The following is a 14,138-nucleotide window of genomic DNA, read 5'->3' as shown; positions in this document are numbered from 1 at the left end:
CCCCCAGCGGCCGCCCAGCACTGGCAGTGCGGGTAGGTAGTGACGGCTGTGCTGGTAACTCTTTATCAAAAAGGGTAAAAAAAAACACAAAAAAAACACCAAATTGCTACCCTAAGCAGTTCTTAATGCTGCTGCTCTTACTTTTATTGTTTTAATAAACAGTAACTGGCTTTCTTTTAAAGTATTTTTAAAAATATACTGTTATTGACCTCAGAGAAGAAGGGAGAGGGAGGGAGAGAGAGAAACATCAATGATGAGAATCATGGATCGGCTGCCTCCTGTACACCCCCTACTGGGGATCGAGCCAGGTATCTGCCCTGAGCAGGAATCAAACCTCGGCCTCCTGGTTCATAGGTCGATGCTTAACCCCTGAGCCATGCCGGCCGGGCTCAAGTATTTCTTGACGATCTGCTGTGGCTCTGGCACTGCGTCAGGTCCAGGGGAGCAGTATATCCCACCCGCCACCGTCAGCCTTCCTCATGGGACAGCCATGCTTGGACGGGCAGGACATCGTAAGCAGAGATTCAAAGTTGTCTGGGCCATTCATGTTGAAAATGGCGGAACGGACTTACCTGACTGGAGTTGGTGCTTTTGCATCTCTCCCTGCCCGAATGTGTTCATTACTCAGCAGGATCCGCGGTGCACTGACGGCCTCCCTCAGTGGATGCGCGCCTCCCCGTGCCTGGTCGGTAGCGCTCCCTGAGCACTGCTCACCCAGCAGGCACACGCAGGGCCCGGCAGCGAGCTCGTGTGCAGGGCGGGCAGAGCAGGCCGGCAGCTGCGAGTGTGCGGCACAGTTTACCTCGCATTATTATTGATTAATGTATTATTTATATTGTGCTTGTATTATGGTTATTGTTATTTTTATCCTTACTTATGAGTTACCGTTTAGGGAGTGATGGCCTGTAACTTAACCTATGTACGTTACCCGTCAATGCCAAGTTCAGACTGGCCTGGTGTTCCTTAGGCGTGGAGCGAGGTCACCTCCGTGCACTTCCTTCATATGCTGATAAGGAGGCCGGTTCCTATTCACCCCTTGTCCTCTCTCCCTCCCAGGTGGGATGCTGAGCTCGTCGGACCTCACGGTGCCCAATGGAGCTGGGAGCAGCCCCGTCGGTGAGTGGATCCTGTGCTTGCGTTTTGTAGGCACCTGCCGGCCGTGGTGAAGGGAACGGTCCCTCCCACGGGCTCTGCCGATGAGGGAAGGGGTGGTGGCATTCCCTTGTAGACTGGTTTTTCCATGAGGGCACCTCTTCCTCTGCCTCACATGCTTCCTGGTAACTCCCCGCTTTATTCCTCACACCTTGGCCTGGAGTTCAGTTACTCAGTTACTTGTGGAGAGCCCCCTCCCATCAGGCATCATTCTTTTCTAAAGTCTAAGTCGCCACAGTACAACTTTTACATCAACACTGTTAAGGAGAAGCTTTCTGTAGCATCTCTTCTCCCAAAATTAGACTAACAGACCACTTATCACCTGACAGCGGGAGATGTGGGCAGGGAGCTGCGGGGAGGCAATGGCGGCTGCTTCAGGCACAGAGAAGCGAGCAGCGGGTCCACGGGCGCTGGTGGTCACGGCAGGACACTCACATGGTGGCGTGGTCGCTGGTTTCTCACTTAGGGACCCTCCCAAGAGGACTTAAACCCTTAAACCCTTGTCACAGTGTGTCCGCCCGGCCCAGGAGGCTGGTGAAGAGAGACTGTGACCTTACCATGACAGCACGGCACGTGTGCCCGAGTTCCAAGGACAGCTGTATGCCTCTGGGTTGCCGTCCTACTACGGCATGGCTCTCAACCTTCTGGCCCTTTAAATACAGGGCCTCATGTTGTGACCCAACTAAAATTATTTTTTCGTGGCTACTTCATAACTGTAATGTTGCTACTGTGATGAATCGTCATGTAAATATCTGATATGCAGGATGGGCTTAGGCGACCCCTGGGAAAGGGTCGTTCGACCGCCAAAGGGGTCGCGACCCACAGGTTGAGAACCGCTGTACTGAGGCATCCTGGTCTCCGATCTGTGGTTACCGTCCTAGTGACCTGAGAGGAAAAGCCTTAGCACTGCTGTGGGCCCGGGAGGCTTCTAGGGACAGTCCCCATGCCTCCCACTCATTCCCACAAACGGAACCAGCTTCTCCTCAAGTAAACGATGAGATGCTGAATAACTTGATTTACGCTGAAGAGAAATAAACAGGCTCATTAGTAAGACAAGCTACAAACATAGCGACCTGACGTCGGAACAAATGCCCAGTTACATCTGCCACCGTGTTAAGTGCCATTTAACCGGAATTAAACAGGTAAGACCGGTTGTAGGATCTGTTTGAATAGATAATTAATGTGCAAAAATTCATAAAGGCCTCACCAATTATCCGTCAGGGCTCTCGCACTTGGATGTGTCTTTCCAAATATTTACAGCTTTTCATCTCTGTGTGGCTGTGTGCACGTCAGTGTTTCATCTGCGCTTTCATCCCTCCCCCAACCCCCCCGTTCATCTTGCTCTCCCTTTACCTCCAGCTGCCTGAGGCTGGAGCAGCCATTCCCACTGCATTCAATGTTCCCTTTACTGGGTGGGTCTTGTTTTCTTTGTTGTAGTTTTTGTAAATATATTTTTATTGATTTCAGAGAGGAATGGGGCACCTAGGAGCATCTCCCGTCCCCGTCTCCCTCCCGTCCCCTGCGCTCTCCCATCCCTTTCTCTCTCCTACCTGGACCCCCGGGTACCAGCCGCCCTGTCCAGCCGAACAGCCTCATAGCGTCCACAGGGGAAGAGGAACTAGTGCTTCTTGATAACGTTCTTCTGAATCACCTCTTTGTATCACCTTCTGATGTTTGAGAGGACTTGACCCTTCAGATTGGAGTGCACAGCAAGGAAATAAGCATCTCCCAAGTGCGATCAGAGACTGAGAAAAGACATCGTGCCCTTACTTCGTGAAGGAAAGGCTGCTGAGCTCACTGTTCATGTTAACCCGGCATTCTGTTGGTTCCTAGTAACCCGTCCTGTCTGTGACCGAAAGGATTTGATAGGTGTTTCCTACCCAGATGCCTTGCTTGGCGGTTGTCTCTGCCTGACTCACAGCCGAGCTCTGCCCGCTGGGGTGGCTGAGGGAGACTTTTCCTACCAGCCCTGCTTCTGAAGCCACAGAGGCAGGAAACGGCTCGCTGGGTGTGGAGAGGAGCGGTGGCCGGGGTCCAGTATGTCCCCCTCAGGGTGAGGGGAGCAGGCCGCAGGGGACAGCCTCTGAGGCTCCCCGAAACCCACAGCAGGCGAAGTCGCACAGACACTGCGGCTGGGGCCACGAGGCCGAGTTCTGGAGAAGCCAGAGGCCCGGGTTGGGGTGCGAGTGGGGGCGGGAGGAGCCCTGACGTCCTGAGTGACAGCTGGAGGAGATGCTCCAGTCCTCGCGCCAGCTCACCGCCCGCTTTGCTCGTCCCTTAGGAACAGGCTGGTTCAGAGCCAACGAAGCGGATTCCGTCCTGTTGGCAAAACATCGCTTTTTAGTGTCTCATAAATAAGTAACATGGCTTTCTCAAGCTCTATGTTATAAGCAGATGTATTGAAGCGCCCGTTTTCTTCGATTTGCCTTCAAGAACTTACTCCATCTCTTTCTAGTCATATATATGTTTAATTTCAGAACTGATGTAGCCATTTGTCAGTTGACCCCATTCCTTACATACTGTTCCTGAAATGTTTCATGAACAGCCAGACGCTCTATACGTTTTAAGCGGCTATAAATAATATTTCTATTTCACACAAGAAGCGCTGATGAAATTAAAGCGGTCCCATCACCAGCTCCCCAGCTCTTGGGTGAGACACACGTGCAGCCGCATGGGTGTTTGTCACTAACTCACTGCCGCGCTCGGGGGCTGTCGCTGCCTTTCTCAGGGTGCTCTCGGGCGAGAGGAGGGTTCGGGCCGTGTCAGCACGTAGCAGACACTGAGGTGCTGGTCCTCGCAGGTCTCCCCATAGGTGCGTGTGCGTGTGCACTTATCTGTGGTGGATTGTAAAGTTGTCTGTCTTGCTCTCTGCTGGAGGGAAGGAGCAGAGCAAACACAGCTGCCGTTTCCTGTGATGGTCATGGAGCAGCCGTGGACTCCGCTATCTGTCCCTTCCGTCCCCACCTTTTCCCCGACGCCTGCCTTCTGTCACTCACTGTCCGTGCAGCCTGCGCGGAGCCATTCCCACAGCCCCAGGCCTGCACGGGCCTAGCTGTCTGTCTCCTCCTAAGCTCCGTGCGCGCCCCTAGTGTGTGCTTCCGCCCTTATCTAAGTACAAAGCTGCGTGAAGACCATGTGGATTTCTTTCCTATACCCCCCCCTGCGTGTTCCACACATAATCGGGGTGTAAACGTTTACTTCCACATCGTGCAGGTAGCTCTGTGTGGGAGCTGAGATGTTGCTACAGTTGTGCCAACGCCAAGTCCAGCAGAGAATTGGGGGGCCGTTCAGCCTCCCAGGAACTTTGAGGTCACTGTTCCGAATGTTTTCTTTTTTGGTCAGCTTTGTGTGTGGTGTAAGCTGGCGTCTAGTTTAATGTTTTTGCATGTGTCTGTCCAGTTTTCCCAATACCACTCACCAAAAAGGCTGCCTTTACTCCATTGCGTGTTCTTGCCTCCTTTGTTATGGACTCATTGACCACCTAGGCCCGCACCTGTGGGGGGGTCTCTACTGTTCCATGCGCCCCCATGTCAGCTCTGATGCCAGTGCCATGCTGCTTGGATTCCTACAGCCTGGTATCCTAGTTGAGACCAGGTAGCGTGATACCTCTGCTGTGTTTTCTTTCTCAGGATTGCTGTCTATTCGTGGTCTTTTGTGGTTCCATGTACATTTTTGGAATATTTGTTCTAGTTTGTGAAATATAGTAGTACATTGAGCTTAAGCATTACATCTATGTCACACTTTGGTCAAGTTCCTCTGCTTATTTTAAAAATGTTCAAAGGTACACGGTGAGCTACTAATGAGTTTTCTTACAGAACTCATTTGAAATCAGAACTGGGGAAAGCTTGCTTCATATTCACACCCAAGTATGTGGATGACTGTTTATGTTAATGAGCGATATTTCTTTTTTCCAGGGAATGGCTTTGTAAACTCAAGAGCTTCTCCAAATTTAATTGGAACTACGGGTGCGAATAGCTTAGGCAAAGTTATGCCTACAAAGTCTCCCCCCCCTCCAGGTGGCGGCAATCTTGGCATGAACAGTCGAAAACCAGACCTTCGCGTCGTCATCCCTCCGTCCAGCAAGGGCATGATGCCTCCCCTGGTACGTCACTCTTCCCTTCAGTTTTGTTCTTTAGGACACGAATTCTACACACACTCGGTCTATATTTCCTTTTTTTAAAAAATATATTTTTAATTGATTTCAGAGAGGAAGGGGGGGGGGAGAAACATCAATAATGAGAATCATGGATTGGCTGCCTCCTGCACGCCCCCTACTGGGGATCAAGCCCGCAACCCGGGCACGTGCCCTGACGGGGACTGGAACCCTGAACTCCTGGTTCCTGGGTGGATGCTCAACCACTGAGCCATGCCAGCCGGGCTCGGTCTATATTTTCTTTAGGAATGTTCGTATTGCCCTAGAATCTAGACTTGTTCCTAATGATTATTTCTATGTGAAGTTAACATTTGAAGGAACAAGTCAATTTTAAGTGCACAGAGATCAGAGTATGGAGAACCAGGAAATAAACCTGCGTAATGGTGATTTAAATCAAAGCTCAATAGGGAGAGGTTATTTTTCTCTGTGGAGGGCCTCCTTTTAGTCACCTACTGTGCCTGCTTTTCTGTGAGGAAACACTATTATTTGTTAGAAAGTTTTACACGCCAAGGAAAGCTGTGGTGGAACAGGGAAGAATGCATAAAAACGTGAATGAGTTATTCTGCCAGTAAGTTTTTTTGTTTATTTCTTCTCAAAAAAACCCTTCCCATTTGAGTCTATGAAGAATACGGTCTCCCTGGCCCAGCCGCTGGCGGGGTCTGCAGTCCCAGCCTCGCTCACTTCTGAACCCTAGGTCCGGAAGCAGAGAGGGTGTCTGTCCCCCCGTCTCTGTAGAAAAGACGTTGTACGCGCAGGCTTTCCCACGATGCTCAGTGTGGCGGCTGCCTGCCAGCACCCAGATGTCCTCGGGGCTGGGTGGCTGCTGACGGCGCCCTCTGAGGCTTCGGAATGAGAGAGATCCTGCATCAGGGTCACTAGTGCGGGTGGGCGCCCACACGTCCCATCATCAGCTCATTCGCCCAGGAGCTGCCCTGGGCTGGTGGAGGGGAGGAAGCAGGCGGGGTTGGTGCGGAAGAGCCAGGGCCCAGAAGCAGAGTCCTAGAGCAAAGGAGGCTTTCCATCCAGATGCCACTGAGCCCCGCCGGCCGGCCGGAGCCCCTCAAACCCTGTGGCAGCAGCCTGTGCCCAGGTGCAGCCAGAAGGGTAGATGGAGTTGGGGAGACACGCCTTTGAATTTAACCCTGGGGAATTGACAGGCATCTTCCCAGGCGCCTGACGTCCACAAGCACAGACAATAAGTCACTTCCGGGTGCTGTCTGTAGGGTTTCCAGCACCCGCTCGCGCCCGCGTAACGTTTCCTAAAGAAAGACTTTCTCTCGAGTACCAGCCGCTTCTAACTCTCTTCTCCCTCTCTGTGCGAGCGCAGTCGGAGGAAGAGGAGTTGGAGCTGGTGAGTGGGGTGTCTGTTACAGCGACGTGAGAAGAGGTGGAAAGTACTAACTCTGATGTGTTTACAGCCAATGTTCCCTCTGCTGCACAGGTTTCTTTCTTGTTATCAAACACGATTGAAACACTGTGAATAACTAAACCAATCTACGGTGATAGGGTGTCTAGTTTATTTATAATTGTAAATCTCGGTCCATCTTGTTTGTTGGAGGGAACATTGGACTAAAACAATAGCTGTCCATGGTCAGGAGGCAGCTGTTACAGCTTTTAAGGAAAGATGCAAACACCGTGTATAGCTCCCCAAGTGCTCGCATATTTTTAGAAGATGACCTCACCTTCATAGTCCTAGTTCCTCAGATTGTAACACATGGCCGTGCGTTATTTATCTTTCTTTCAAGATGGTGACATCATCCTTGGTGAGGTCACCTTTTGCAGAGCTGGACTCACTCCCCTGTGCACGGAGCAGCCTGCACCACAAAGGGCTTCCCTGGGCGCCAACAGGGATGCCTGTCAGCGACTCCATGCAAATTTACTATTTTCCATCAGAAGGTTTTTCATTCTCAAAAAATGTAGCTATTAATACCCTTTTTTCCAAAACATGATTTCTATTTGCTTTTCGTCTAGAAAATAAGTTGGACTAAAAATAACTTTCAGTTGATGTTTCTTCTTTGAGAACTAAAACCCACACCTCATAGCAGTGCTCAGACGAATTCAGAGTCGGCTGCTAATGAGAGGACTTTCAGGGGAATGAAGTCTTGAAAATGTCTCGTTTTTAGCATGGACAGGGGTCAGAGTGCATGAAAGCATGGGAATGGCATCTGTTGGTTTTATTCACACACGTGTGTGTGTGTGTGTGGGGGGGTTGTGTGTGCATGCTGGCGTGTTTTGCACACTTTGTTTATTTTAAAACAAGAGCTCATTCTTTATTTAACTTGGTGATGGCTCTCGTCGATTTGGATGTGGTTTGTATTGGTTAACTTCCATACACCAGCCAGCTGTCATTGTATCGGATTGTATCATGTGCAGATGTGGACTATCTGCTGGGAAAAGACTTAGTGACACAGTAATGATTACCAAATGGAAGTTTACAATTCGAGATAAAATAATTTATATTAGATTAGATTTCACTGTTTACCCTTAAGTTGATGTCATGTGTCCTTGTGAATTACCCAGCAATACGTCGCCCTCTAGTGGTTCCGGAAGGCACAGCGCCAAGCGCCATCTGTTAGAATGTAGAGTTTGAACTGAGAATAGAATCCTGATGGCTCTGACCCAGAGTGAGGAAGGAGGTGTCCTGGGGCCAGGCCGAGACCCCGGTTCTAGCCCAGCTGTCCCTCCCGCCGGCTCCGGGGATGGCTCCGGACCCCGAGTCCTGCAGAACCTTGAGGGGTGGCTGGGACCACAGGTTCTGCTGCTTTTCGCAGAACTGCGTTCGGGGGAGGGAATGCTTCCCAGTGCTTGCGAGATGGTGGATCGGGACCAAACCCGGGCAGCGTACCCACATCCTGAATGCGTTTCCCACATTCTCTGCCCTAAGATGGCACAGGAAACACAAACGAGAAAGAGCCGAGATGTGGCTCCGGAGCCAGGGATCCCTTCCCCCAGGCTCACCTGCGCACAGACGACACTTGGAAAGTGGCGAGAGGAGCCCAGTCAGTCGGTCCCTCGTCCTCTCGGGCACTGACTGTGCCTTCACGGCTTGTCAGGGACAGGCCGGCACTGCTCCCCCGGAGGCCACAGAGCTGCGTGCTTTCTCTGCCCCCGCCACACGGAGTGTGGGCTGCTCGGACCCTCTGCCCCTGGCTTTTGGAAAGGTCCCTGTAGCCACAATGGCGAGAAGCGGCTGCCGCTCCTACACACGGGACAGGGACTGCCTCGCCCTGCCCTGCCTGCACGTCTGGTCCTGCTGATCCACTCCGTGCGGGCAGGACGCCTGGGGATGGGGCGCCAGCAGGCAGCTGCTCTGCGCATTCACAGCCCTGTCCGGGCCCCTTCTCCTGGAGCGATGCGTGTGCATCTGCTGTTAAACGTGGGCCCACGGGTGGGCGATGGGGGTGATGAGGGAGGGCACGCGTGTAGGAGGGCAGGGGCACATGGGAAATCTGTCCCCCCATTCCCTAAAACAGTCTTAATGTAAAAAATACATACACACCCTCCAGCTGCAGGACCCCAGGGAGGAGCCCGGCTGGGAAGTAGTTGGTCCTGTGCCCTGGACTTGTTCCCTGGACACAAGTGCCTGGCTGGCCGTGGCCTTTAAACCCACAGGCGTTTGTTTTGGGCGGCCTGGCAGCATCACTGATGCTCACACAGGGGCCGTCGCAGTGCTCAGGGCGTGGCTGACAGCCGTCGGTTCTGTATGAGGAAGGCGAGGGAGTGAATCATTGCTGCAAAAATACGCCCCTTAGCAGAAACGTTGAGATCTGCCCATTAGCATTCACCTGTAAGGCTTTCACATCGTCACTGCTGCAGGAAATGGCACATCCTACAGCTGAGACCTGGCACTTCTCAGGGGAATGTGCTTTGTAAAGGCTCAGCCTGCGCAGGTTCCTCGTAACGACACCTCCCTCTCTCCCCAGAGCGCCCAGCGGATCAGCAGCTCGCAGGCCTCCCAGCCCCTCGCCACCCCCGTGGTGTCCGTGACGACGCCCAGCCTGCCCCCGCAGGGGCTCGTGTACTCGGCCATGCCCACCGCCTACAACACGGGTAAGTGGCTCACGCCTTTGTTCTGTGACCCACGTGTGCTCCTGTGACTTCACACACATTCACGGACACACACGACTGCCAGCGTTTGAGACTCCCATTTGCATTGGAACACACCGCCCTCTAGGACATTACAGACCAGACAGGCCAGCGAGTGGCTTCCCAGTGACCTTGACCCACAGGCACAGCAGCTGTCGGAGGAGGGCCCGTCCCGCCCCCTTTCCTGCTGGCGACCAGCACAGCGTCCCGGCCCTGAATGAGCCGTTTCCCTCGCTCCCCGTTAACCTCCTTCGGGGGAGGCCTGTCCCTGCGGAACGGGAGGCAGGAGGCGGCACTCGCTCCCTCGTGCCTCCAGGACCCGCCAGCGGGCTCTGTGTGCGGCTGAGGGCAGAGCCAGCCAGGCCTCCGCCGGCGGCTTTCCTCCCTCCCTCCCTCCCTCCCTCCCTCCCCTCAGGCGTTAGGCCTTGTCTCCCAGTGCCCCTCGGGGGTGAGCGGCACATCCTAACACTGAGCGGTCAGCGGTGACCAGTTACTGAGCGTGTCCTGCGGGTTGGTCAGGGAAGAGGGTGTGGTTAGCGGGAACTTGGGGTCCAGGGGGAGAGAGAACAACACTGGAATGACCCCTGACAGGCGTGTTCAGGCTCCATCTCAGCTCTGGCCTGAGAGTGCGTGACCCGGGCCGGGAGGGCGCTGGGTGTTCGAGGCGAGACTGCGCGTCAGGGGTGGACAGGCCCCATGGGAGGTGCGGGCGTTGCCTGGAGCGCACTGGGAGCCGCGGGGCTTTCAGCAGGGAGGGTCCTAGTTGTGGCTGCAGTTGCGTAGGGGCAGGGGGAGCAAGGCCCCGTGGGCCGGCGCAGTGGCGGGGACACAGCTAGAAACGAGTGGACGTGGGGGAGAGGTATTGGGGTGACACCCCAGGTTGTGGGCCGAGCGGCGAGGCGAAGGCTGCTACGATGAGCAGAGGAGCAGGTGTGGAGGAGGAGAGGCGGTGTGTGGAGACATCCCAGCGCACAAGTCAAGGAGGTGGTTGGAAGGCTTGGCAGTCAGAGGTGAAGAGATAGTTGTGGGCTTTGAGGGTCACTGTGGAAGGCATCAGCGTGACGGGCCCCCACCCCCACTTCTGTGGGGCCGGGTGAGGCGCTCTCAGGGAACACAGGACAGTACAAGAGAGAATCCTGTTTCGACTCGGCTGCTTTTGGCTTAATTTTATTTTTCAGTTACAGTTGACATTCAACATTGTTTTGTATTGGGTTCAGGTGGACAGCATTGTGGTTACACAGACACTTTACAAACTGGTCCCCTGATATTTCCAATCCCCTCCCTGAGCGTCAGGATTACATTACAGACCCCATTCCCTGTGCACGTTCCCATGGCTGCTCTGTGACTGCCTTTTCTCTTCTCCACCCTTCACCCTCCCACCCAGTCCCCACACCTCCCCTGTCTCTGCATCTGTGAATCTTATTTATTTTGCTCCTCAGATTCCACATACAAGTGACCTCACATGTCATTTCTCTACCTTCACTTAGCACAGTCCCCGCCTGGCCCCCAGGCCGTCACTGAGGTAGACGCCCTCCTGCAGGGCGAGGGGTGCTCACTGTGGATGTGCCCCAGCCCGTCCATCCCCTCCCCACCGATGGCACCGGGGCTGCTGCACGTGCTGCAGGGAACAGGCGTGTTTTTCTCTTGAATGTGTGTTATTTGTTCAGATATGAGCCTGGGTGTGGACTTGCTGGGTCACAGGCGGGGTCATTCATTTTTTGAGGAAAGTCCACAGTTTCCCACAGTGGCTGCGCCGTCTGCCTTCCCACCGGCAGTCACGAGGGCTCCCTTCTCCGCACCCTCCGGCGCTTGTTGGTGGACGGAGCGATGGCAGCCGTTCTGACGGGTGAGGCGGCACCTCGTGTGGTTCTGATCTGCCTCTCGGGTGGTCAGTGATGCCCGTGGCAGCTGCATGTCCTCTTTGGAGAAGAGGCTCATCCAGGTCCTCGGGCCATTTTCAGTCGGAATGTCTGCTTCCCGCCTGAGGGGATCTGTCAGGGAAACATCGCTGAGAGAATCGTCAGGTTTTACCCCGTTCTCTCCTGGAGTCTTACGTTCCGAGCCTGACATTTCAGTCTTCATCCATGAGTTTATTCACTCTGTCGGGTAGCGGGGGGCCTTGCCGTGCCCGTCTTTCCCAGCGTCAGCTCCTGCCGCCTGCCCACTGTCGCTGGTGTACAGCGTGGCTGCCTCCTGGGCGCTCTGCTGTCCCTCTGGTGGGTGTCTGTACGTCAGCCCGCGGGAGATTGATGCCAGGCCACACCTCCCACTTCGTTCTTCTTTCCCATGATCCCTGGGTCACTCAGGGCCTCCCGAGGTTCCACACACACTTCTGGATTCTTCGGTCTCGTTCTGTGAAAACACCTTCAGCTGCTTTTTAAAAAATGGTAACTTGGTGGGAAGACCAACTTCTTTCAACGCCCCTGGAAACGTGAGAAAGTTAAAAGTAGAAGAGCTTTTGGCACCTCTCGTTTAGAACTAGATGGGAAGCCGAGTGCTAATGAGGAACGAATCACTGAGTGAGCGCGTGTCCGGCCTTGGCCGCAGTGGTGGTGACTGACGCAGGCATAGGGGCGACCTGCACTGTCATCGGGGCCGTTTCCTCGTGAACTTGGACACAGGTTGCCTGCCATCGAGCAGGACGGCCGTCCCTGTAGCAAATGGAGTGAGTTGTGCAGTGACGCGTGGACTGTCCAGGGCACGGAGCTTGGCACCGGAGAAGGCGCTGTCGTCTCTGGGACGTGCTGACAGGGACCGAGTCTGCAGGAGCTGGAGGGAGTGTGTGTGTTTAGGATGCTAGTGTGTGTGGTGGGGGAGATAGTATTTAAAATAAGTTGCCTAGCAACAGCCTTGGGCGATGGCCTTTGTATTATTTATAATTTCACAAAAAGTTGAGATACTTGTAACCTGTGAACGTTTGGCACAACATTGAAACTGAGTTTACTGACCTGACCCCGGACCGTGGAAGAGAGCGAGGTTCGGTCTCGTTCTGTGAAAACACCTTCAGCTGCTTTTTAAAAAATGGTAACTTGGTGGGAAGACCAACTTCTTTCAACGCCCCTGGAAACGTGAGAAAGTTAAAAGTAGAAGAGCTTTTGGCACCTCTCGTTTAGAACTAGATGGGAAGCCGAGTGCTAATGAGGAACGAATCACTGAGTGAGCGCGTGTCCGGCCTTGGCCGCAGTGGTGGTGACTGACGCAGGCATAGGGGCGACCTGCACTGTCATCGGGGCCGTTTCCTCGTGAACTTGGACACAGGTTGCCTGCCATCGAGCAGGACGGCCGTCCCTGTAGCAAATGGAGTGAGTTGTGCAGTGACGCGTGGACTGTCCAGGGCACGGAGCTTGGCACCGGAGAAGGCGCTGTCGTCTCTGGGACGTGCTGACAGGGACCGAGTCTGCAGGAGCTGGAGGGAGTGTGTGTGTTTAGGATGCTAGTGTGTGTGGTGGGGGAGATAGTATTTAAAATAAGTTGCCTAGCAACAGCCTTGGGCGATGGCCTTTGTATTATTTATAATTTCACAAAAAGTTGAGATACTTGTAACCTGTGAACGTTTGGCACAACATTGAAACTGAGTTTACTGACCTGACCCCGGACCGTGGAAGAGAGCGAGGCCTGTGAGCGCCCCCAATGTCACTCACGCTGGGACCTGCCTGGGCCGCCCTCTCTTGCAGATTACTCGCTGACCAGCGCGGACCTGTCGGCCCTGCAGGGCTTCAACTCGCCGGGCATGCTGTCGCTGGGCCCGGTGTCCGCCTGGCAGCAGCACCACCTGGGCCAGGCCGCCCTCAGCTCCCTGGTGTGAGTACCGCCGGCCCGGGCTCGGCTCCCTTCTCTCAGGTCTGGCTCTGCGGACGTCCCCCGACTCCCACGACGACGAGGACCGGTCCTCGTGTCCTGGGCAGCGGTGCTGTCCCCCTGCTCCCTGGCTCCGTCCTCCTCCCTCCAGTGTCCAGGTGGCCAAGCGTGTGGAGGAAACCTTGTTTGCAGGCTCTACATGAGCTTGGAGGTTGAGCGCACGAGGGGTTCCTTGAGGTTCAGGCAGCCAGGCTGGGATGGACGCACGGGGCACACGCTCAGGATCTAGGGGGACGGGGTGCAGATGGCACCACACGCACACCCACCTCCCGTGTCTGACGCCCCTGTTCGAAGAGAGGCAGCTTGACCATCCTGAGGCCCCCTGGCCACACCCTCCCTCCACCACAGACGCCTGGAAAAGGAGCTGTGCCCTGGGCTCGCTCGGCTCCCAGGGGAGGGCGAGAGGGTGGGTGTCAGGCAGAGCCAGCCCGCTGCACGCCTGCCCCCCAGGAAGTGCTCACCGAGAGAACCTGCTCACGGGCAGGTGTGGGCAGCGGGAGCTTCCAGCTGTGAGGACAGACACGGTTACCCTGTGATTCCCACGCAAGCAACTCCTCACCCACTCTCGCCCGCCTGCAAGTGAAGAGGGGACAGTGGGACCAGACACCAGCACAGCAGGAACAGAAGCAGGAGGCCGGGGAGCAGCTGGGACAGCGTAGCAGACCCCCCACCTCCCTGCGTCCCTCCTGCAGCGGCCCTCGGTGACCCTGTGGGAAGTGGGTCTTGGACAGGGCCCTCGGCCTGTGCTCTGCCTCCCGGAGGGACACCCTAAGAATAGCCCTGTGGAGGGGGGGCAGGCTTACCTTCCTGAGGCTGCTGCTCACGTGGGGAGGGGGGCGGGCTGCCTTCAGCTGCTGTGAGCACAGCCTGTCCCCGAGCAGAGCCGGAG

General features: G+C 54.9%; 1 protein-coding gene across 1 annotated transcript in view; it reads left to right on the top strand.

Moving 5' to 3' along the window:
* MEF2A (myocyte enhancer factor 2A) overlaps positions 1-13,274 on the top strand; it is a 34,673-nt gene extending 21,399 nt beyond the window's left edge. The window contains exons 6-11 of the mRNA XM_005871108.2: positions 8-32; positions 1,057-1,116; positions 5,067-5,254; positions 6,633-6,656; positions 9,229-9,355; positions 13,066-13,274. Of these exons, the coding sequence (XP_005871170.1) occupies positions 8-32; positions 1,057-1,116; positions 5,067-5,254; positions 6,633-6,656; positions 9,229-9,355; positions 13,066-13,196 (555 nt within the window). The 3' untranslated portion in view covers positions 13,197-13,274. The remainder of the gene's footprint in view (positions 1-7; positions 33-1,056; positions 1,117-5,066; positions 5,255-6,632; positions 6,657-9,228; positions 9,356-13,065) is intronic.
* The last annotated feature ends 864 nt before the right edge of the window (positions 13,275-14,138 follow it).

The sequence above is a fragment of the Myotis brandtii genome, unplaced genomic scaffold (genome assembly GCF_000412655.1).
Source record: "Myotis brandtii unplaced genomic scaffold, ASM41265v1 scaffold329, whole genome shotgun sequence".
NCBI classification, from domain to species: domain Eukaryota; kingdom Metazoa; phylum Chordata; class Mammalia; order Chiroptera; family Vespertilionidae; genus Myotis; species Myotis brandtii.
The sequence above is the reverse complement of the archived record's forward strand: the minus strand, read 5'-3'. Positions and strand labels throughout refer to the sequence as shown.